This window comes from Pristis pectinata, chromosome 23, assembly GCF_009764475.1.
Source record: "Pristis pectinata isolate sPriPec2 chromosome 23, sPriPec2.1.pri, whole genome shotgun sequence".
Taxonomy (NCBI): Eukaryota; Metazoa; Chordata; class Chondrichthyes; order Rhinopristiformes; family Pristidae; genus Pristis; species Pristis pectinata.
In genome coordinates this window covers 18033638-18059523 of record NC_067427.1, presented here as the reverse complement: position 1 = coordinate 18059523, position 25886 = coordinate 18033638, and the positions used below count along the sequence as shown (strand labels likewise).

General features: G+C 40.3%; 2 protein-coding genes across 3 annotated transcripts in view; one reads left to right on the top strand and one right to left on the bottom strand.

Moving 5' to 3' along the window:
- The window catches only part of crata (carnitine O-acetyltransferase a), a 121703-nt gene that overhangs the window by 22779 nt on the left and 73038 nt on the right, over positions 1-25886 (top strand). The window lies entirely within an intron of this gene.
- Positions 11766-25886, bottom strand: part of ptpa (protein phosphatase 2 phosphatase activator) — a 47752-nt gene continuing 33631 nt past the window's right edge. Inside the window, exons 9-10 of one of the 2 annotated variants that reach the window (XM_052036987.1) lie at positions 20006-20113; positions 11766-12788 (exon numbers count right to left, since the gene is read on the bottom strand). In XM_052036987.1, coding sequence (XP_051892947.1) covers positions 12714-12788; positions 20006-20113 — 183 coding nt within the window. In that variant the 3' untranslated portion in view covers positions 11766-12713. The remainder of the gene's footprint in view (positions 12789-20005; positions 20114-25886) is intronic. The other variant, XM_052036988.1, reaches the window with a different exon arrangement.

Genomic DNA, 25886 nt, shown 5'->3' with positions numbered 1-25886 from the left:
ATTGCAAGATGGTTTTCCCAATGAACTCAGTTTGGATGGATGGTCAGGAAAGCAGAGATTCAAATAGATCCGTGATTGTCAGTGGATTGCATTGGAGAGAGTGTAGAGGAGATTCGTCAGGACGTTGCCTATGTTGAAGGACTTTAGTTATGGGGAGAGATTCCATAGGCTGGGCTTGTTTTTCCTGGAGCAAACGAGGGGTGACTTGATTGAGGTGTATAACACTGAGGTGTAGATAGAACTGTTTTCCCATGGTAGCGGCATCAAAAATAAGGGGGCATAGTTTAAGGTGAGAAGAAAAGGAGCTTTAAAGGGAATGTGAGGGGAAAATTTTTCTTAGTTTATATCTAGAACTCACTGCCAGAGGAGGTGGTGGAATCGGATACAATCCCAATGTAGAAGAGACATTCAGATAGGCACTTGAATAAGATTGGAAGGATACAGACCTAATGCAACCAAATTAGATCTGTGTAGATGAGGGGAAAAGGTCAGCATGGATCTGGTCAGCTGAAGTGCTTATTTGTGCTGTATGACTCTATGACAAGGTCCAAGCGCAACTTAATGCATGGAGTAGGTCACTGAGGTTGGGTCTGGGTTGTTCACCCTTACATTAAAAGCTATGTGAAAAATAAAGCTACCATAAATTAGGCCTACCTTTAAAATGATAAATGTAAGGACAATATCTTCCCTTTGTGCTTAATGTAGCAACCCACCTCTTTGCGGGCTGTGGGTTTGCGAGGAGGGTGTGGCAAAAGATGCAGGGGTCCTTGTCACGTTTCATCCCCAGCAGCAGCGTAATGGAGGATTCTCTGATCTACGGGCTGTTTCCGGGGACACACACTGATACGGACATCAACTGCTGCTGGAAGGTCATCAACTTGGTGAAAGACGCCCTTTGGTCTGCCCGAAAGTTGTTGGTCTCCCAGCGCTGCGAGATGTCCGTAGGGGAATGCTGCCGACTGGCACATTCCAGGCTGCAGGAGTACGTGCTGAGGGACGCGCTGAGGTTGGGTGCAGCCAACGCGAGGGCTCGGTGGGGAAGGACGACAGTTTAGGGTTCTTCTGCCACAGGAGGAGGAGGAGCGGGGTCAGGCGAGGAACCCGCTCAAAGGTTGTAAATATGGGATTGGGGTATCACCCCAGGGAGCCACACTCGGACCTGAGGGTTATAGGATCGGGGAAGGTTATAAGTGATGAGGGGCCAAGTGGAGATTTGAAAACCAGGAGAAGAGGGTAGAATTAAAGGGATTGCAGGAGCCAGCACAAGGATGAGAGGTGACGAGGATGATGCGCATTGTTAAACAAGCAGCAGAGGTTTAGAATGAGTTCAAGTTTAAAACTACTAAAGGAGAGAGGCACCAAGGCAAGGTTGAGTCTAAACTTAGAATCCTAACCACTAGATTGTGACTTTGTTCTGTGAATTTCGCAAGCCATTAAAAGGGACTTTTTGATTTGTAAAATTGCCAAAACTGTAGTACAGGATAAGCCCTTTCAGCCCTTTGCACCAGGGTTGATGCTATCTCCGTGGAGTAATTTGTGCTCCAATCACAGCTCAGTCCTGTTTTTATTTTTCCTTTCCAAATATCTACCCAATACTAAGCATGATGGAAAATTAGGGAAAGTAACTATGTTGTAAAGCAATGGATGAAAAAGGGGGGGGGGTGAAGCAAAGGAGAAGGATGTTTCTTGGACTGCAAATATGTAGTGAGGCATCCCAAGAGTCGATGTTGAGTTTGCACTTAAATTACAAAATAGGCAAAACCTAGGTTTAAGAATCAAGGACACCAATTAGATAATTTACTAATGACAGAAAATTGGAGAATATGATGTACATAATGGTTAAATGAGTGGACTAGCAATTAAAGGTATGAATCATTGAGTTTGAATCCCTCCAAAGCTAAGTAATTAAATAAATCTTGAACTTTAAAGGCAATTTTTCAGTAAGCATAAAACTACCAGATAGTTGTAAGAACTCATCTGGTTCATTACTGTCCTATAAGGAACAAAATCTGCCCCCTATATGTGACTCCAGACCCCAACGTAGTTGACTCCTAACTGCCCCTTTAGTTAAGAGGTAATTAGGGATGCGTTATAAATGCTGGTGTTGCAGCAACGTTTGAGTCTCATGAACGAATATTTGGGGGGAAAAATCTATGCAAAAAGAGGGAAGCCCCTATGTAGTATTGTGGGCAGATGTTGTTCACTGTGGGGGTGATATGCAGCAACATGTATTAGAGTAGGAGTGAAGGAAATGGACTTGAAATGATAAAAAAAAATTGTAAATAGATGAGCAGAAGTAGATAAAACCTTAAAGATAGCAAAACCAGAGAAGGTCTACATCCAAAGGCAGGAAGGTTGTGCATTCAAGAGGCTGCCAGATAAATACATGAAGATGAAAGGAATAGAAAGATATGCCAAGAGGTTGAGATGAACTGAAGTGGAAAGAGGCTCATGTGGAGCATAAATGCCAATTGGACTCATTGGACTTTTTCAATGCTGTGAAATTGTATGTATTGGAATGTGAAACATGCCCATGGAAGCAGAGGCCATACATTTTTTTTAGGGGAAATGTATAGGATTAAAAGAAAAGAAATGGGGTGTAGGAAGTAATTTGGAGAGTGGCATTAGACTAGGCAGAGCTACATTTTTCAAAATACTGTGGATTGTAGATGTCCCCACATTGTTAAGGAGGGAATTCCTGGATTTTGACATAAGAACATTGGAAGGTTAGTGATATATTTTCACGCCAGGATAGTGTATGATTTGGATGGGAATTTGCAGGTAGTATTGTTCCCATGATCTGACTGCCCTTTATCTTGTGAGTGGTACAGATCACAAGTCTGAAAGGTACTTCTTCCTGACAGTGTATGCTGCAGCTACTATGTAGCAGTGTTGGAGGGTGTGAATGTTTAAAGTGGTGAATGAGGTGGCAATCATGCAGGCTGGTTTATTCCTAATTTTTTTTTGTTGGTTATGTTTTTCAGGCAAATATAGAGTATTCCTTGACAGTCCTGCTAAATATGTGATAATGAAAAGGCTTTGGAGAGTCAGTAGATGAATTATGTCTCCGAATACTCGGCCTCTGACCTCCTCTTGTAGTCACAATATTTATGTGGCTGGTTCATTAAACTTCCTGGTCATTTCTGACACCTCTCTGCAAGATGTTGGGGAATTTGGTGTGGTTATGCTGGTTTGAAAGACAGTGAGAGGTGGTAGAAAATGGCCATTACCCAGCACTTGCGTGGTGTGAATGATGTTTGTCGCTTACCATGCCTAACTGTTGTCTAGCTCGTGCTTCATCCAGACATGAGGTGTTTCATTTTCTGAGGATCTGCGATTGGAATAGAATATTGCGCAATTATCAGTGAGCATTCCCTTTTTAACCTTGGGAGTAGGTCATAGATACAATTGAAGTTGGTTGGGCCTAGAACACTGGCCTCTGGAGTTCCTGCAGCCATGTCCTGGGGCTGAGATGACTGACAAGCAATAGCAACTATTTTCTTTTGTGTGAGGTATGACTCCAGCCAGTGCTAAGTTTTCTCCTTGATTTCTATTGACTTCAGTTTTACCAGGGCTCCTTGATGCCGCACACAGTCAAATACTTCCTTAACAATAGCCAAAATTTATCCCAACTGAAAAGAGGGATTCCATGAGAAAGGAATCATCTGTGGTTAACAAAGAAAGTCAAGGATCATGTTAAATTGAAAAGGAGGGCATACAAAGTAGCTGGGTCTGGTGGTAGACCAGAGGATTGGGAATTTTTCAGGAACCAACAGCAAAAGACTAAGAAGCTCATTACAGGAGAAAATTGATTTTGAGAGAGAACTTGCATGTAATATCAAAATAAACAGTGTATTCATTTTGTTCATATATTTCTTTATTATATATTTCAATGAATATATAATGAAGGAGAGAGTAGTTAAGGTTAGTATGGGACCACTAGAGAATTAATATCAGGAAACAAGGAAATGGCAGATAAGTTAAACCGATTTTCTTTTGCATCGGTTGTCACCATGGAGGGCACTGCAAGTATTTGATGATAACAGATGGGTTGGTTTCAAGTAGCATGGAAGAACTTGTCCCTCATGATTGGGGATTTTACAAGGTATTAGGAAAAACTCACAGGACGTCCCCAGGGCTTAACTGCCTGCACCCAAGGATTTTAAAGGGATTGACTGCAGACATAAAGGACACATTGGTTGTAGTTTTTCCAAAATTCACTGAATTCTGGGATGATAACAGTGGACTGAAAAACAGCAATTGTGAGCCCCTTATTCAGGAAGGTAGAAAGACAAAAGGCAGGAAACTATAGGCCAGTTAGTTTTAAAGCTATTATTTGCAAGTTGCTGGAGTCAATCAAAAAGAAAATAGCTACTTATTTAGGAAAGTTAAATCTAATCAAACCAAGACAGCATGGTTTTATGAAAGGCAAATCATGTTTGAGAAATTTGCTTGAGTTCTTCGAGTAGACAGAGGGAAACCTGTAGACGTGGTGTATTTAGACTTCCAAAAGGTATTTGACAAGATGTCACATAAAAGATTGGTGCACAATAAGAGCTCATGGTATTGGAGGAAGTGTGTTAGCATGGATTGAAAGCTGACTATCACAGAAAATGGTTATTTTTCAGATTGAATGGATGTAACTAATGGAGTACCCTAGGGATCAGTTCTTGGCCCTCAGTTATTTACTATTTATATTAATGACCTGGAGGATGGGGCAGAATGCAAGGTATCTAAATTTGCCAGTGACATAAAAATAGTTGGAAGGACAAGTTGTGATAAGGATATTGTGACTCTGCAACGGGATATAGATTGTGTGAGTGGATGAAAACTTGGCAAATGGAGTTTTAATGTGGTAAAGTGTGGTACTTTGATAAGGGAAGTCAAAAGGCAGATATTACCTAAATGGAAAAGATTTATAAATGATTGAAGTACAGAGGGATCTAGGTGTTCTGTGCATTAATCACCAAAAAGATGAAGCCATGTTCAGCATGTAGTTAAGACACATGGCATATAGGCCTTTATTGCAAAGGGGTTGGAGCTTAGAAATAGGAGCATTTTGTTACAGTTGTACATGGTGTTGGTGAGGCCACACCTGGAGTACTCTGCACAGTTTTGGCCCCCTTACTGATTAAAAAATGATGTAGTACCATTGGAGGCATTCCAAAGAGATTCATCAGGCTAATTCCTAGACAGGTTGGGTCTATATCCTCTGGAGTTTAGAAGAATGAGGGCAGATAAGGTTGAAAGGGGGAATGACAGGATGCATGTTGAGTGGGAGAATTTTGAACAAGGGTACATATTTTCAAGATGAGGGGCTGGTCATTAAAACTGAGGTGAATAGAAATTTCTTGCAGAGGGTGGTGAATCTCTGGAATTCTCTGTCCCAGAGAGTAATAGAGGCTACCTCATTAGAAGTACTTATAGTGGAGGTAGATAAACTTTTGAAAGATCGGAGGAATGAGGTCTATGGGGATCTGACACAGGAGGAGATGAGATCTGGGGTAGACTAGCCATGATTATATTAAATGGAGGGGCAGGCTTGAGGGGTCATGTGGCCTACTCCTGGTACTATTCCCTTGTGTTCTTGATATCAAGGGCAGTAAGCCTCGCCTCAGCTCCTGAAATACACCTCCTTGGTCCATTTTTGGCCTTGTGCTGTAGTAAGGTCAGCAGTTGAGTGGTACCAACAAAACCCAAACTGAGCATCAGCTAGCAGATTATGGTGCCTTCAAACACCAGTACTGTGCACCCAATGCCAGTGTTGTAGCTGCACTTGAACAGTTTGGCTGGAGACAAGGCTGGTTCTGGATCATCGTGCTCAGCACCAAATCTCTGATGTCAGGTCCATACCTTTTGTGATGTCCAGTGTGCTCAGCCATTCCTGGACATCAAGTGGAATGAATCAAATTAGGCAGAGACTGCTTTGTGATGGTGGGATTTTGGAAGAGACCAAGATGGATTATCTGCTCAGCACATTTTGGCTACAGATGCTTACAGGTCTTGGCCTTATTCATACCATGTGCTAGGCTCTTCCATCATTGATATTGGTGATACCCATTTGTTCTTTTTTAATTATGGACCACCATTTGTGACTGGATTTGACAGGAGTGCACAACTTTGATCTAGTGCTTTGGTAGTGAGATTGGATAGTTCCATCTATACCATGCAGGGTCAGGTGATAAGTATGTATGTAGTCCTCTGCTATCGCTTCTTCAGATTTGAAATTTATTTTTAGATATACCTGATTCTGCTCTTGACACGATCTTTTACATACCTCATTGACCCAGATTTGGTTCCACCATCAACAGTCTAGTGGTAGAATGAGGAATAATTTGGCTCATGAAGTTGCAGATTATGGTGGAATACAATTGTGTCTGCTGATGGTTCACAGTACCTGTTGAGTGCCCAGTTTTGGGCTGTTGGATCTACCTTTAAGCTATCCCATTCATCAAAATGATGGCAGACAATAAGATGGAGGGGGTTCTCAGTGTTAAGGCAAGGACTCTGCAGTGGTCATTCTTACCAATATTGTCATAGAGGGATACATCTACAATCGGTGGGTTAGTGAGAATGGCAGTGAATTGGCATTTCACTCTTATTGGTTCTGTCCGGCAGCTATGTCCTTGAAGTCTCAGCATGCAGTGATGTTATCAGAGCTTCATTGTCACATTAAGCTTCTCCACTTGGACTGCAGTCTATACTCTTGCTGCCTCCTGTACTTCCAAGTGCAATCAACATGGAGGAATATTGAATCATCATATGAGGGAGAGTGATGTGGCAATCCTGACCAATGTTGTGGGATTTGGAGTTAATGTTGGAGACTTCTGGAGATATTTCTATATTCCACTACCTCATTACTTCTGGTGGTTGCAATCCTTGACCAGGTTTAATCTGATCCAATGGAATCTGGAGCTATTGTTGCAGTTTCGTAGACACTCCTCCCCTTTTGGTGAATCTTCCGGTCATTGGGGAAGAAGGGGCATTGACTGGAATGGTGATGGAAATATCTGGGATACTGTTTGAAAGTTATGATTCTGTAATTGTGACTAAGGGTGTCAGACTGTAAAATCTATCCCAATTTTGACATACGTTCCTAGATGCTAGTGAGAAGTACTTTGCAAGATTGACTAAGCTTGGTCTGCAATTGTGCCGGTGTTGATGCTGGGTAACTGAGTCAGTTTTGATCTTATAGTTTATTTTTGTAATTGGATAAGAACTTCAGAGAGCAATTAAAAATCAACCACATTGGTTTATGTCAGGAGTCGTGCCTGACAACAGCAGATTTCCTCTCTTAAGAGACATTAAGGCATCAAAAGGGTTTTTATGAAACTCAATAGTTTCATGTCATCATTACTGACACTATAGTATATTGGATCAAACATGAGCAAGAATTGTCACCACCCAGAAGTGGTGAATTTGTGGAACGTAGAAGCAAAGTGTCTCTGAGTCCCCAGCATCACCTCAGGCCTATGGCATCACATTAAATACCAGCAAAGATCACCACATCATCCACTCTCATGATGATTCGGTATCCATTAATTGATTGTACATTCCTCAATTGTCATGTGCAATTTGTATTTGCTTGAATCCATGCTACCATACTTTTAAGGTATGGGGACTAAATGGGAGAATGGGACATGAAAGGGTATGGGGAGTGATTAAGAGGGTGAATTTGTATTGTGTGGAATGCTGAAGGATATGGGGTGTGCTCCAGGAGGGTGGGATATTGAAGAGTTTGGAGGTGATCAGAAGAGTAGGATTAGGCTAGGTTGCTCAATGGATTGACTCTTCATTGGTTTATTATTGTCACTTGTACTGAGGTACAGTGAAAAGCTTGTCTTACAAACCGATCATACAGGTCAATTCATTACACAGTGCAGTTACATTGCATATGTATCTGTGATGGAATGTTCTAAGAATGTATCATACAAAACTGAATCTAGTGCTGGGGTTGTAAATTATCACTCTAGAAAATATTTTGGTTTTTGTAATCTCCAGTAACGTTTCAGTTGATTAGTCTGACACAGAGCTGAGCAGCGAAGGATGATCCAACACTCCATCTTCATCCAGTGGGAATTAGATGATATTGTTAAGTATGAAGACAGGATGTTACAACAGAGAGGGTGCTTCTGGCTGGGGAGAATGAAATCAGCGAGGCTCTCTGCTCAAAGCCACTGATCAGTCACCACCTATCTCTCGCAGTCAAGCAGTAGGAAAACACATGCTGATGACCAATGGGTGAAGTATTAGGTAGTGGCTGAGTCAGTTGTTTTAGTAGAGGAGAACACTGGAAAAGGTGTATTATTTTCTTTTTCAGAACTTGGTATTGAGATTTTTGACATCAATGATGAGGTTGAGAAGGGTTAGATTGAGATTGGTGTTGGGAGGTTGTATTATCAATGTACTTTTGTTTATTCTACCATGGGGCTTGAGTGTCACTGGCAAAGGCAGCATTTATTGTCCATTCCAATTTCTCCTGGAGAAGCAGTGGTAAGCCTTCATGTTTTCTGAATTCCCATAGTGTCCAAAATTCAGGGACTCCCATAAGGAGTCCCTGAATTTTGACTCAGACTATGAAGGATTTCCAAGTCAGAATGGTGCACGACTTGGAAAGTGATTTGCAACAGTGATACTTGTGTGCCTACTGCCCTTGATTAGCAGCAGAAGGTATGAATCTCTCAGGTGGTTGATGGGATGCTAATCATATGGTTTACTTTCTCCTGTATGATACCAAACATCATTTAATGTCAAGGGGAGGTGGCTGGATTCTCCCATGTTGGATATTCTGGCACTTGGTTAGGGAGGAATATTTTAGGTAATAGAAAATGTTGGAAATTGTTTTCAATTTGTTGTTAAACTGCAGATGCTGTAAATTATTTTTTTGATTTTCTCATTCGTAGTAAGTCTAACTGTTGACCAGGCCTTTCCAAGTCAGGCTATTATGGGTGTTGTAGATTATATCTGATTATACAAGTAGCGTGTGGTATATCAAGGTGTTTGTGTTTTTGTGTTAGTTTGAAGAGTAGGGTGTAACATAGTGGTACGTGAGGGGAATGAGTAAATTAGAGAGTGATAATAAGAGGTATGCAGTATATCAGAGTGGTACCACAAGGGGATTTATCAGGGAGTGTTACTAGTTGAGTTGTAGGATATATCAAGTGTTGCAGTGAGGGTGTGAGAAACTTGCATGGACAGTGAGAGTTGTGTATTGTCAGACATTTCACAAATTACTTAGACTGAAAGCTTTTTAAAGTTTCAGTACAAGACTTTGTTGAATATTTTGTGGAATCCTCTCACCACAGGACTGGTTGCTGTTCCAAGGGCACAGTACCAAGTGGCTAAGTTTCATGTCATGTCAATAAGCTATCTGACTGTATCATAATTGAACCCAATCCTGCATTTATTTAACACACTGATTTCATTAAGAGCACCTGGATACTGGTATGGAGGAGAAGCCAGTATAATTCTAACTCTGGACAACCCAACTGCCTCATTTTGCCACTATCCTGAGACTCGCTGCTTTAAATTTTAACTGAGTCATTTTTGGGAATCTTATATGAAATTGCAACTAAACTCTGATATTGATATTAATATACCTACAAGTGTCTCAATCTGAAATCTTCACACACCACAGAGATGCTCTTTATCCTGTGAAATCTTTTGGTTGTGAATCTGTGCTGGATTCTGTGATCCAGCACTCTCTAGTGGTACTTCATGTGAATGACATCTGCATCAAATTTGTCCAATGACTGTTGTAAACTGCTATTTTTAGAAACGTTTTACAAAGCCAGTAATGAAAGCCAAACATCAATTTTACTGCATAACATTTTGTTGTAATATTGTGTCATTGTAAAAGAAATCACCATAATTAGAATGTTCAGTTCAAGCAAATTTTGCGGCATTCAAGAAGACTTTAATCAACGAACTGGATAATGGACGTCCGAACCAGACTTTCCGAAAGCTGTTGATACTATGGGTCACTTAATTTCGAAACTGAGAACAATAGAATTTTGTTGGGTGAAAGTATCAAATTATACAGAAACAAGCAGGCAGCAAGAATTAAGATGTACATATCAGCCATAATCTAATTGAATCGCACAACTGGATTGAGATGGTGAATAGCTTAATGTTCCTATTTTCTGTATATACTTTCATTCTACTCCTGTAGTCACAGGATTACTCCTGGTATTGGTTTCATAGGTTCCAGCTCCCCATAGTTAAGTGACCTTTCTTCAGGAATAAGCCAAAAATATCACACTCTATCCACACTGGATGTCCCGTTAGCTACTGGCATTGTTGGATTGGGGAAGTTGGAAATGCTGGTTATGGTTAACTGTCAGAATGGGGTCCCTCCTGATTTCCACCCTCCCTCCCTCCCTCTCCCATCTTTTTCCCAGGCCTCTAGGGAACAGTGTGTAGTATCACCTGTTTTCCTAGATTGGGATCTACCTTTGCTTTGAATTCTTTTTTTTCCCTCCCCCTTGCAAAGAAGGGACAAATTCCTGCAGTACTTTTCACACTCAGGATGTCCTAAAGACTACTGAAGTATGGTCTTCCTTGTAATGTGGGGGAACGAGGCAGGTAATTTGTACCAAGCAGGATCCCTTAAAGAGAAATATGATAATAGTCAGGTAATCTATTTTAGTAGAACTTGATCCATCCTTGCCTCAGCTCATCTGCTAATGAAACTCTCATGCCTTTGATTATTCCAATAATCTCCTGGCTAGCTTTCCAACTTCCACTCTTCATGAACTTCAGCACATTCCAAAACTACATGGATTCCTCTATTTACAAAAGGAATGGGTCCCTGGAAAATGTTTTATCAAGCAAAAGTTGATGAATTGGAAAGGCTGAGGAAAATACATTATGGGTATATTGGTAGAGTCTATTTTTATGAAGTGTCATGCTATTTGTTATAGTGAAAAATAGATATGTAAATCAAAGACATATAACCCAAAGAGTCCATGGTGTTATAACAAAAATCTGCAAATCAAACATTTGTAATTCAAGGAATGGCCGCAATGCTCCAAGTCCCATTCATCATTCACCTCAGTGCCTGCTGACCTACATTGGCTCCTGGACAATCAGTGAATTGATTTTAAAATTTTCATTGTTGTTTTCAAATCTTGCCATGGTCTTGCTTCCTCTATGCCTGTAACCTTTTCCAGGCCCACAACACTCTTGAGATATCTTCCACTTTGCTGATTTTAATCATTATTGGCAGCTCTGCTTTTAGTTGGCTGGGCTGAGAGCTCTGGAATTCTGTCCCTAAAATCTCCACATTTTTTCTCCTCTCAGATGTTGTTTAAATCCTATTTGACTATCTGGCCAAGTAAATACTATGATGAATTGGTGGTTAGATCAAGCCGACATCCCAGTTAGTTAGAGCACTCTGTCACACCTCAGTCTTCCTGCTGTTCACTTGTAGAAGCATGCACTTGGCTGCAGTCAAATGACAGAAGCATGCACCACAGAAGATGATCTTTTGGCCTATTGTACCTTTGAAAAAACAATCAGTCACATTCTTCAACAAAGGAGGGCTTGGTTAGGCATCAGTCCAGTCAATTTTTCCTACCTTGGGGGATCAAAGCCAGTTGTGCTGGTCCCTGCTCCCAACGTGACTGAGGTGAGCTATCTGCACATGGGCCAGGTTATGAACCAAGACCATCCTGACCCATAAGCCACCTAAACCAGCAAAGTTTTGTTAATGGATAACTTTTATCATTGCATTGCTTAGAGTACAAAAACAAAATTCACCAAACCATTGTCCCTTTAATCTTTATTTTTTTCATTATGTGTAACAACATCATCAGAGTGTAATCCATTGAGGGGGTTAGGTCTCATTGATGAAACACTCCAAGCTTTGTCCTCTGGATACTCGTATATACACACAAACACACGAAAGAGCTGAGAATATCAACATCCTTTAAATACTGCATTGCCTAATACTTTGCCTAATGAGATTTATACTTACTCTTTAAATATGAATGGAAGGCTGTGGATATATTCAACCAAATCAGTCATGGAGAAATTTAGTTATTCTGTTACCAGCAATTGTTTCCTTACTTAAAAGCTGACAATTAAAATCCATTGAAACTAGCCAAGGAAGTTTAGTGGGTGCTGAGGAACAAAGGAGAGTGGCAGAATGCTTCCCTTCTCAATGACTCATTTACATTGAAAAATAACCATTGGATTATCCAGTAAATTATGTTACAAGCAACATCAGATATACTGCAGGATAGGGTGGGGGGAAAACTGAGAACTACCTTAGATTAAGTCAGTAGCCCAAATCCACTCATTGGTTTTAAGTGGCACAAAATTCTTTTCCAATCAAAGGCACATTTTTCGATTTTAATTCTATTTTAGTTTTAAGCATTCCTGTAGTTCGCTTCCTCTCTCTTTATAATCCTTTAGCACTACCAATACCAGACTGGCTTGAGCTGTCATGCCTGAGGTGCAGATTGATGATTGTGCTGGATGTAGAGATGTAGACTGGCAAACTCTAGTGACCACAGCTGAGCCACTTGATGTCCATTTGCACCCGTTAAAAATCCAAGCTACTTCACTCCACGTCTGAGCTTGAAACAAAACCAAAATAAATTGTACTAAAGGAAAAAAAAAAGTCATGTTTTTTGGTGGAAGTTCTTTTTGTTGCAGCCGGTTAGAAAATCCCAGACTGTCTCCAATTCTGGTGCCTATTTTGCTTCAGTTCATGACCCCACTGCGTTGATGGTGAGCAAGCTGCCAAATTTGAAGTGCTGAATAACTGGGAATTTTTCGAGGCACTAAAAAAGAAAGACGCATTAGAGGAATATAAGGGAAAACTCTTAGATTACTGAATAAGCTACATGAGATAGCTGTCCATTTTCCATCCCTGCCACCTTTTTAGAAGACAGTTTTTTCAACTCGTGCTGCCCTCAGTCCCCCTCCCACCATTAGTGACTACGCCTTCAGCTGACCAGGTCCCATTCCAGAGTTAACATTTAAAACTCTCCATATACTTGATGAAAGTAATCAAAACTCTTCATCCAAGCTTTTGGTCACCTCTCCAATTATCATCTTCTGTGGCTTGGAGCCAATTTTCTTGCCCAATTATGGTGTGTAAAATACCTTTGGACAATTTAGTACTTTAAAATTGCTACAATAAATGCAACATTTTGCTGTTGTTCCACCTATTCTTTAACATCTCTGCATTGCCTTTCTTTAAGCAGAATACTGCAGTTGGAAGTTTAAATAAACACAAAATGCTGGAAATATTTAGCAAGTCAGGCCACATCGGTGGAGACAGAAACAGTTACTATATCAGTTCAATGACCTTTCACTGCTGTATCAACTTCAATGGTCCCTTCAGGTTGCTGGATGGGAAGTTGTATCTGATATTGTTATCAGGTCAGAGGTGTTGGAAACTGCAAAGAATGATCCATTAAATATGGATGCTAGCTTGGTGGAAGGCAAGGACAAGGAAACCCTACCCTTGCTCTGAGTCAGAGGGAGTGAGAGCAAAAGTGTGAGAAATGGAACTGACTGATCTGAGCTCCATCAACAAAGGTTGAGAGGAAAGCACAGTTAAGGAAGAAAAAGACATATCTGAAGAAAGTGTGAAAGCTGGCATAATCAGAACAAAACCAATAGAATCCAAGTAACTAGGAGAATGGAATGAAGGTGCTCATAGAATGCAGAATGGGAGCAATATAATCAAGGTAACTGTAGGGGCCCCAAGGGCTTATAATAGATATTAGTTGCTAACATCCCCTGAAATAGAGATAGTGAAGTCAAAAAATGGAAGTCAGAGATGGACCATTTTAAAGTGAGAACAGCATGGAAACTGGCAACAAAGGTGATGAAACTTAAGAGAATAAGTAGTAGGACCACAACAGTCAATCTACCAGAAGGCAAGAGAGAGAGCCCAAGCAGGACAAACACTTAATGTCCCAGAAAGAAACAAATCATGGCTTGGATCTGTACAGGTTCTTTTGATTTGGAGGAAGTGTGTGGAGTTAAATGAGAAGCTGTTCAGTACGAGAACAAGTTCAGCTGAGCAATGGAGATGGTGTTAAAGGTGGACTGGTTGGGCCTCTGGTCAGAGAGGAAGCAAAGGGCCCCCAGGCTGTTCAGGTGTGAGGTGGAGGTATCATGGAACTATTATTTCTGGCTGGGGAAGTCAGCAACAATGGATGATCCGATTGTTTTTTTTCATGATGTAGGAAAATATACTTTGAAGACAAAATGCCAAACATTTTTAATATAATTAAATCCCAGGGTGAGGCCATCACTGGCAAAACCAGCATTTTTTATTCTTTATTTACTTCATCTCGCCATTCCATTCCTTTCTTCCTCAGGTACTTACTGGGATTTGTATACTAAATGTCTACTCCTCCTGTAACCAGTAATTCAAAGAGAGGGGCACTTTAGTCTTTGATATCAGGTCATGACCGAGAGGATCAGTCAATGTTGAGCCAAACAAAATGAGTGCAGTGAAAAAATAATTTTAAAAAAATCAAGGATGGAGTTGCAGTAACAATTCTCCCCTCCCTTTCTCTGACATGCTGAGAAGTAAATGGTTAGTGGCTGCTGAGATCATTGGGTAAATAAGCTAGTTTAACTTTTAACTCTTCACAAATAAACTTCAGATTGATGTAACTGAGGAGGTGGGTGGAGGAGTTGGGGTGGGGTTTGAGGGTAAGAGAAGGTGAGAGAGGTGGAATGTTGAGAATGACAAGGATCAATGGCCAATTAAGCCTTGCCTACTAGGCTTTGTAGAAATGTGATAGAAGCTGAAAGGTATCTAACAATGAACAGTATTTTAAACTGACATCACCTCGAGCTCAAAGCACCGAGAGCTGCCCAAAGAAATAGGAAGGATGAACAGAGTTCAGCAAAATGCACTGGGGAAAAATATTTTTGCCTTTAAATTTGAATTTTGTGTTCATTATGAATGTAATGGCAGAAGTGAAGTCTCCCAGAGCATGTACAGCAGGGTTAGATATAAAGATCCCTCCACACTGTCCCATCAAAGACAGCATAGGTTATATACACAGTAAAGCTTCTTCTACACTTCCCCATTAAATACTCTCAAGACAGGTACAGGACACAATAGTTACAGAATAAAGATCCCTCTATACCATCCTGTCAAATGCTCCAGGAGCAGCATTGCTGGAGTCTGGGTGAAAAGTAATTTAGAAGGTATGTAGTAACTACCCAGAGGCTTGTGGGTAAGCGGACCACCCAGGATCAGTCCCTAGTCTGTACTGATTCAGATGGTCATCAGTAAGATGCTGTTATTTTTTAACAAGCTGAGTATTTATTCTTCTTTATATTTGTTCATGGGATGTGGGTATTGCTGCCAAGATCTTCATTTATTGTCCAGTCCTAATTAAACCTTCAGCAAAATGGCTTGAGAAAAATTTTCAGAGACAGTTAAGAGTCAACCACGAGCAGGTTCAGAGTCCCACAGATACCAGACCAGACCAGGGTGGCAGAATTCATTCCCTTTAATGAACCAGATTTTTTTTTAAACAAACATTTTATTGAACTTAAATTTCCCACAGCCATGGTGGAATTGAGTTCAAGTCACTAGATCAAGGGTCTGTGCCTCTGGATACTAATCCACTTAGTAATCCACTTAGTAAAGCACTGAGCTACTACACTGGATCAAGCAGCTCGGGAGGGCAGGCAAACTAGTTTAAGCACTCCAAATCTGGCCCATAGCTGAAGATCCTGTTAAAACTTACTTAATAGACAATTTCAAAACTGTGAAGAGTAAACAGGGGTAAATTATTTCCAATGGTAGGAGAGTCAGCAACCAGACGAACATGAGGAGAATGTTTATACCCAGCATCTGGTTATGAACCGGAATGTGTTGCCTGATACTGATGAATGAGTAACTTTCAAAAAGGGGTTGGATATATACCTCAAGTGGGAAATGTACAGGGTTTCTGTAAAGAGCAGTGCAATTGGACTATCTGAGTTGCCCTTTCAAAGTTCCCGCTGAGGCATAACAAGCCAAAATTACCACCTCCTGTCCTGAAATATTGTATATTTGATTCTTTGTCAGCATAGTTAATTGATCGTTGCAGGAGTTGCACCAGGCATTTTCTCCAAAGCCCCTAGGCCAGGGAGTGGAAATAAAAAGCAAAAGTTCCTCTCTCTAATGCTTAGCCGAGATGCCTCTCACAATTGAATAGCCTGCCAATACACACTATGCGCTCTAACAGGCACAGAATGATGACTGGAGGAGGGTATCAGAATGTTGGTGGTAGATGTATCCTGGCAAAAGGAAACATCAGCCAAAGGAAGGCTTCAGTAAAATCAAGCCTGTGGCATGATTTTCTAATTCTTCTTTTGGGAGAATTTTTTTTGCAGCAAATAGACAAGTTACCCATTTAAAATAAAACATACATAGTGCACAAGAAAGTTGGCTTAGCTTGCATGTCTGGTGTAAGACTTGAATTCACTTCCTTCTGGCTCAGAGGTGAAAGCACCACCACTGAGCCAGGGCTTCCAGTCACCATAAGTAAAGATTAAAATGTATGGAGATCTTTTCTAGAAAAGCAACTTCCGAAGGGATATCTTGTTAGAGGTCTAAGGTTATAGAAGTGTTTGATAAGGAAGACAGAGAAGACAATTTGTGCAGGAGTTAAACTAGAAGCCATAACTATAATTTGGTCATCAATAAATCCAGTAAAGAATCCACAAATTACCCAGACAATGGTTAGGATGCAGGAATTGATGCTGCCGTGGAAAAGGACAGATACATTTACGACAAAGCTAGATAAACACGACACCAAAAATAATAAACAAATGTGTTGATACTATGAGGTGTAGGATGGGAAGTGGCTCATGTAACACATTAATACCACTTAAGCAATAGGGCTGAATGACTAGTTTACGTGCTGCATTTCTAGGTAAATTTATGTAAAAAGCTTATGAATTAAAAAACAAAGCATGCTGCTCAATTTAAAAAACACTCTGCAGCACTTTTTTAAAAAAAGGTCTGGATAACATTTAATTAATGACGGGAGAGGGAATGAAGTATTGCATCGTGTAAAAGTCCACATGAATCCCTTCCTGTCCTTCAACTGGTAGGCTCAGCAACAGGCTGTCTTTTGTGTATAGTTTTGCCTCAAGTAACATTTAGCTCAGCTTCCTCTGGCTAAAGGACTGCATTTCAGGAAGGATGCCTGACCCGTGCCAGCTGCCTCCAATACTTCCTCCTGCACCAATATCTTAAAGAGACAGTCCCTTTGTGGAGGAAGATCAGCACCATGCTCTTTGAAGCTTTTCTCTTTCCCCAAATCTATAAAACCTATCCCTCGACCTGATGTCCAGCCCTGTCCTATAGGCTGACTCTGATCCATTTTGCCATGTTATCTGAACTGTCCCACTATATGCTGTCCATGTCTGAGCCTGAAGCCCTTTCTCGGCACCAAGCAATTCTGAAAGTGTTACTCTCTCTCAACTTCTCTTTTCTTTCCAAGGGGGTATCTAGTTTCCACTGTCCTTTTCGTATATGTTCATGAATGTTAGCCACTTACCTATCCTGTCCCTTCACTTCAATAGAGGGCGACCACAGTCAGCCTCATCAACTCAGAAAGTCAACTGAGTCATTTCTTCGGAAAGAAAAGAACCACATGTAGAACTTTTATGTGGCATTAAATAGTTGTGATGAGCACTATTCCTTCCCCTAAAAACTGAATTGATTGTATGCAAATGTGCATTGGATGAGAACATCAATTCTAGGTTTCCCACAACTGTCAAAAGTTGGCACCCGCTAGGTTCAGGAAAAGTTAGGCATGATCCTGTATGTTTAGATGTGTGTCGAGGCATTGCCATCTGTTTAAGTAAATCCAAGTGAGCGACATCAGAAAAACGGAATCTGGCGGGATGGGAGAAAGTGTTAGAACAGCATTTTCCTTCATCTCTAGTCCTTCCCCTTCCCACCTCACAAATTCATGATAACAGTTAACACAATATTATAACATGTCAACCATGGTCATTGGCAGCACATCTCCACTTGTTCAGAAGGCTCAACTTCATAAACCAGTCACATTATGGACTGGATGGTCTGGTCCAGTCTAGTATTGAGGGAATGCAGAACTGTCATAATTTCTGAAGGTTCATTAAACTGTGGCCACTGCTACCCTCACAGAACTCAGTGATTCAAAATTCTGCTGCTCTCGTTCTACCTCACACCATCCCATTCACTCTATTGGCTCCTGATTAAACAATACCTTTATATTAAAATCTGTGGTTTTGTATCAAATTTTAGACTCAGAGTCATGGAAGCAGGCCCACCGTGTCAACACCGACCATCAAGCTTTGTTTTTTTTACACTAATCCTATCCTAATCCATTTTATCCTTCCCACTTTCCCATCAACTCATCCTGAAATTCTACCACTAATCCACACACTAGGCCCAATTTACAATGGCCAATTACCTACCGATTCACATATTTTTAGGATCTGGGAGGAAACCGGAGAACCCGGAAGAAACATACACAGTCACAGGGAGAATGGCAAACTCCACAAAGACGGCTGCAGAACTATTTTGTTTAATAATGCTCATGTGAAGTGCTTTGGAATGTTTAGTAACATTGTAAGTTGCTACATAAATACAAATACAAGTCATTGTTGTAAGATTATCCACTGACAGTATTTCAAAAAAGTGTTTTCTACTTTGTGACTTGGCCAGCATTTATCCTTAACCAACTTTACTGAAAGTGGAAATTGGTTTAACTGTTTTAATTTATGAAACACACAAGAACTATTTATTGACTATAAGGTACTTTGGGATGTACTAAAGGCAAGGAAGATGCTACATAAATGCAAACTTTCTTTTTACTGCAATCGGTGACTTAGTCATTTAATTTAGTAATTTATAGTTGGCATTTAAATTTGTTTCACTGCCAAGTTCAAACTTAACAAAATCTGACCATGTTTAGAGAGCAAGAGCTAGGTTCTGCACAGTAACCCATCACTGTTGTGTCCTCTAGCACCTACTAGTTTGGAACCAAAAAGTGCCAAGCCCAAAGTCATCAAATACTTTTTTAAAAAAAGTAAACCAAGCATTCTCCAGTGCAGGTTTTATGGCTCAGAAGAAATCGTTAGAACATTAAATGACAAACTGGCATGTCATGAAATGGGAACTACCAGCTTTATTGGTTTGCTCAGAGAATGCAATGGTGACTCATGCTCTGAGTTGTGGTTCTTGATACCTCAGCTGTTTGCTCAACTTTCCCCAAAATCCCCCACATTCGCCAGGTAACATCACACGTTACCCCACTTGGTTTTAAACCAAAACTTTACGTCACAGGGGACTGAAAACATCAAAGAGCAGCATATAAGATTACACAATCAGCAGCAGATTTGCCACACTGCAATACTTCATTGTACAGAGTGCCAGACTCCATTAACAACGTGTTCCATGATAATCACCACCCCCTCCACCTCAAAATATTTCATTTCAGGAATCTGGATAATCTGTTCTTCAATTCCTCCCCATTCCCATGCAGTTTTGAAACTGGCCTTCCTGCAAGAGAGTCCCAACTTTTGAAATGGGGAGAAAGAGATAACAGAAAAATAGAAAGATTTGCATTTATGTAACTGCTTTCATTTCAAGACTTTCCAAAGAGCATTACAGTCAATGAAAATTACCTTTTAAAAGCATGGTCACTGTGTAAAGAAAGTAGGGTAACCGAGATACCACAAAACCGCAATTTGGTACTGAACAGGCAGTTTGTTTTAATGATCTTGATTAAGGAATAAATATTGGCCAGGACTCAGAAGAACTTCTCTGCTTCCCTTCACCAGAGTGGCCAATTCAATCGGTTCAACTTATGAAGGAACCAAAGATGAGTACAAACTATTTCAAGTGAAATGATATTGGAATTGTGACTTCAACAGCCAACTTGTTTCAGGGTTCTTCACACAGTAGACAGGCACAGCCCCTCACCCACTGGGTAACTGCTGCACTGGTCAGGGTTAACGTCTAAGTTGTACTCACCTCTGCCTTGTACATTCGAATCAGTCCTTGGTTAACTTTAGACCATGCAGGGACAGCACTGATATTCCACAGCTGGTTGGAGTGTTCTGCAAATGGGCCGGTCTTCATCTGGACACAAAAAAAAAGAGGACAAATGTGGCATTATCAGTTATACTTACGCAGCTGCTCAGCAAACTGGTCAATGTACGTTAACATTTTCTCCTCTGTATGGATCAATCAGGAAAGAAGAACAGATTGGGATTCCTTTCTCTAAAAAAGTGAATGCTGGGGTTACCTCTTAAATCTTTAAAAATTATGAAGAGGTTCAAATGGGGAGATGAAGAAATATTGTTTTCACAACTGAAAGATTGAAACAAGTCAAAAATACAAGGTCGTCACAAATATACCCCATAAGGTATTCAGGAGAAGCTACTCAGAACGTGTTGAGATTGTGCTTACTACTTGAAATGTTGAGGTGAACAGCATAGATGTATTTCAGGACAAATTAGATAAACCTTGGTCCAAGAAGGCAATAAGTTTTGCTGAAAGTTAAATAGGAAGGGAAGACCATCACAGGTTCTATAAAATATTGGTATAGACCAGGTGGGCTGAATATCCTATTTCCATGCTATCAATTCTACTAATGTTATGCTGTTGCCATTGCAGAATATCAGAAGTATCTATGGCAGTACCCAGCTGTTTCTGAGTTCTGATACTAGCCTCCTCACTCAGCATTTCACTCTACCACTTATGAAGTGACTAGAAGTCAAATTTGATGTGTTAGTAAGTATTCAACGAGACCCTCTCTGCCTGACCTTCTGTCTGACAATAGACCAGAATCATAGGGGTCTCAGCAATGTTCAATTTGGCACTTATTTTCTTTTTGTTATTTGCCCAAATTTCACCTCCCCACAACCCACCACAAGCTTGTAAAAACCCATCTTACCATCTATTACCATGCCCAAGTAAATGTGAGAGGCCAGGAATAGATGGGTTTATTAACACAAAGAGGTAGCTAATTACAGTTGCAAAAGCATGACAAACAAATAACTTGGCACAGAACAGGAATTGAACCAAATTCTGCCTTCCCCAAATGAGCCAGGGAAACTCAAGAACTTTAAATAGCATTAGACAAAAAAAACCCAGATGTGCACAGGTGCACAAGTTACTAAGAACAGTGTGCTCACCTGCCTTCCCCCACCATTCTGTACTGTGATGTATACAAGTACAGCAACATTCAGTTTGCAGCTGGGACAGATGGTGGGAAAGCATTTCTGATAATAAAAAGAATTCTACCATATTTTCAGAACTCACAGCACAAGCATTCAGCCCACAGTGCCTTTGCCAGCTCTTTGAAAGTGCTATACAATTAGCCCCATTACCCTGCACTTTATCCATACCTGCAATTTCCACCCTGCTCCAAAATCAAGTATTATTAAATTCCCTTGTGAAAGTTACTTTTGAATTGTTTGCACCACCCCATCAGGTAATGAATTCCAAATCATACCTTGCTGCATGAACTAATTTCTCACTGATTCTTTTGTCTATTACTTTAAATCTAGGTCTTTCCACCAAAGGAAGTAGTTTTCCCTTACGTCCACTATCAAAACTTTAAACACAACTATCATATCTCCCTCAATCTTCTGGATGAGGAGAACATAATGCCAGCTTCTCCAGTCTCTCCACGCAACTGAATCCCCTCAAAAAACAAATGAAACCAACCATCACGAGTAAACCCACTTAATCATCTGTGAGTAATGATGCAAATCACCCACCTTTCTCCTCAGGTACCTCTAACTCACATTTACTAAGACAACCTCAGTCACCTGCAAACCGAACCAGGTGCAAATTCCAAATCTAACACACACTTCAAGTTTAATAAATGGTTCCATGGGAATTGAACAACATATTAAAGGCGGAAAGAAGCTTGTGCACCAGAACAGGATGTTAAGTCAGTGCAATATGGAGCACTCATCCAGACTGACGGCCAGGAACAAAAGGATCAAACAGCCTACTGAAATGGATGAATTATAGAATATTCCAGCATAGCAGCATACCATTCATCCCATCACAGCTGTGCTATGCAATCTGGTGAGGGAGTTTAATTATAGGAAGAGATTGGGCAAGTTATGTTTTTTTTAAAATTTATTCATTCATGGGATATGGAGATCTTTGGAAATGTCAGTATTTATTGTTTATCCCTACCTGCCCCTGAACTGAGGAGCAAATCTGGAGTCACACATACTTAGGCCAGACTGGGTTAGGATAGCAAATTTCCTTCCCTAAAGGGCTTAGTGAACCAAATGGGTTTTTATAACAAGTTTGCAACTATTTGGTAGTTTCATTTTACTGAGACAAGTAATTTTTTTTAAATTCCAGATTTATTTAATAACTTGAATTTAAATTCTACAGCTGCCATAATGCGATCCAAACATGTCTCTAGATCCAAGGTCCAGACCTGCCAGGCCAGCAACTTTAAACACTGTCCTATGTTCTTCTTGGAGCAATGAAGGTGGAGGGAAACCTATTGAAAGGTTTTAATAGAATGCGTGGGGTGAAATAATTCCCCTTAAAAGTAGTTCAGCAATCCTAGGTCATTGATTTTAAATAACTGGCAAAAGAACTATGGAGGCGGCGGTGGATGTTGGCAGGAAGTGAAATTGAGCAGAAAGTTCTTGACAAAAAGGTTTGTTTAGGAATGTACTAACTAGGAGAGTGGTGGAATCAGATTCATAGTAAATTTCAAAAGGCAGTTGGACTCCATGAAGACAATTAAATTGCAAGGTTAAAGAAAAGAATCTGTTGTGCAATACCAAATTTGACAGCTCTTTTAAAGACTAGCACATTTGCACCAAGATGAATGTCTCCAAGGTTCTCCTGTTTACTTTCCACACCTTTAAATATTCTTGAAATTATTTAATTACATTTAAAGGAATGTAGTGATCCCATATTAAGGGACTGTAGTAAGAACTCTACATTCTGAATACTTTGCATAAAAGAAACGTTTTCCACCCTTTCCAGCTGTGATAACTTAAGTACTCTAACTAACCAGTGGGATTTCTTAATATTCACTGCAATGATTCAAAACTAAAAGTAGTCACAACAAAGAAACTAAAATCTTCTTAACCCAAAGAGTGGTTAGATTGTGGAACATTTCTAAACTTTAGTTAAGTACACGAAGCAAAAAGAATTGGAAGGCTATCCTGATTGGTTCATAAAAAAGTAGTGGGATGTTGGAGTGGAACACAAATGCTGCCTCATACTTGTTGGGCCTGTCTTGTGCTGTAAGTACATCATTCTATATCAAAATCTTAATTTTAGAGATATCTAATCATGTTGTCCCTTAACAGTTTAAGTCTGAATTGAGAAAACCCCATCTTCTCAAGTGTCTTCATAACTTCATTGCTAATAACTTCTCAAGTGAGTCAAAACTTCACCACCTTCATCTCTTCCTGTAATCTTTCAATAGTGTTCTCAAACTTTAGTCAATACTTCTAACTAAGCCCAATTAAAGCCTTGTACAAGTTCAACACTGCTTCCTTGCTTTTGTATTCTCTCCATCTGGAAACAAAAGATTCCAGTTTGCCTTTTTTATGGTCTTATCTAGTGACAAAGAGAGGGATGCCATTACTTTCCTGACACATCCCTGTCACACCCAGCCAGAAACATCTGCCAGTGCTGGAAAGAATACCGTGAATAGGCTGAGTGTAAGCCTCGTTCTATCTTGATGTTTATAGGCCCTGACCAGTGACATGTCAGGAAATGGCTTCACCACAGAGGCAGTTCACAAACTGCAGCCTGCTCATTATTGCTCAAGCAACAAAGAGAGACAAAACTTACGATTCTATAGCACCTATCATAACCTCAAACCATAGTACTTTCCAAGAAGCAGTTTGAGGGTATCAAGGTCCCACAAGTACCAATGTGAACAATAACCACAAAAATTGTAGTGATGTAGGCTGAAGCATAGAGATTTAAATAGTGATGGGATACTTCATGCCTGCAACCCAGATCCACAAAACTGCACTGAAAGACACCCACAAAACTGCACTGAAGTGTCAAACTGGACTTGATCATCAAGATTTTTGGCATGACATCTGAACCTCCAAATCCTTTGACTCAGAGATGAGATTGCTGCCCACTGCTGATACTCGTCTGGTTCAATGTTAACACCTATCCTGGTCACAGAGGGTATCTTCCTGGATCATGGCACACAGTTGCTAGTCTCAGATTGGAAACAAGACAAAGCAGCATTGAATATGGAAGAATGCACCAGAGTTCTGTTTATGAACTTAAAGAAATAACAGGCCATTCAGCCCTTCATGCCTGTTCCACCATTCAATAAGATCATGACTAATCTTTTATCTGTGTACCACCTTCTTTCACTAACCTCATATCCCTCGATTCCCGTAACATTTAAAATCAAGATATAGCAAAATCCCAAAATCCCACTACACAGAGATCAAAAACACAGCAGCCAGTGAAAACCCACACCATTTGGGCTTTTTCTCCCCCATCTCAATTCAAAAGACAAATCAAAAATTAAGAAACTGCAACAACAGACAAAAAGTAATAACAAAAATCAGTTTTTGTTTATGTTTTGAAAGACTGCAGTCCAATCCTTCTCTCCAAAACAAAATAAAATTCAGGGTAAAAATTCTACACACAGTTCAGAGCTGGAGATCTTTAACACATTGTTGCAATAGTACTTTTCTTGCTGCTTTTCACATGAGAAAAATGGATCTCTTGACAAAGTGAAGGAAAGCTATTTTGGATTCACAGCAAAACACTGAAGCAGGAGGAGGTGGTCCGTGGGGAATCAGTCATAGCAGCCATCTTGGGAAGGAAATTACTCAGTGACTACTTTCATGCTTTACAGTCCCCCTGGGGACCTGACCCTTTTAAACTATTTCTCTGGCAGCTAAGGGGCCTCAAGCTTCCTTCTTCCTGTGTAAGCTTCCTCTGCCGTTTAACTGAAACCCGAGCTCACTCATCCCTCCTCCCACATACAAGCAAGCTGTAACACTTTGTGTGCCAAACCAGTTTTCTCAACTTTCAGCTCATTTTTCTCTCTGTCCCTTCCTCCTTCACACCCTCAGCTGGCCTCCCCCAAGTAAACTCTCTTGGAATGTTGTTAGGACCCTGCACCCTCATCTGATTCCCATAGACATCGTTTGGTTAAACAGCACACATTAAAATCCTTATACAGGGCATAAAAGAAACCACATCTGGAGAACAATATACAGCACTGGTCGCCTTATTTAAGGATGTGCTTGCATTGCAAGCAGTTCAGAGAATGTTTACTAGAACTAATACTCATAGTCAATGGCTTATTGTAGCTTGTTTCCACTGGAGTTGAGAAGATTGAGAGTGGACTTGATTGCAACATAAGAGCCTGAGGAGTTGTGACAGGGTGGATGTGGGGAGAATGTTAGATCAAGAATAATTATCTAAAAATAAAGATCGCTCATTTGAGTGATCTCTCAAGATGAGGCAAAATCTTTCTCACAGAGCTGAGAGTCTTTGGAAGTCTTTCTCAAAAGTTGAAGGAAGCAGTGTCTTTGGATATTCTTAAAGCAGAGGTAGATACTTGAAAAGCACAGGGGTGAAAGGGTGCTGCGGGTAGACAGGAATGGGGAGTTGAGGTTACAATCAGATCAGCCATGATCTTATTAAATTGTGGAGCAGGTTTAAGGGGACAAATGACCTACTTTTGCTCCTAATTCATATGTTTGTATGTTCGTTGAAGAACAGTGTGGTATATGTAGATACACAATTCGACCACATTTGGAGTTCTTTACAGAGTCTGGTATCCAAATCACATAAAGAACATAGAACACTAAAGAAGGTTAAAGACTTACCAGAGGGATAAGAACATAAGAATTGGTAGAAGTATAGGCCA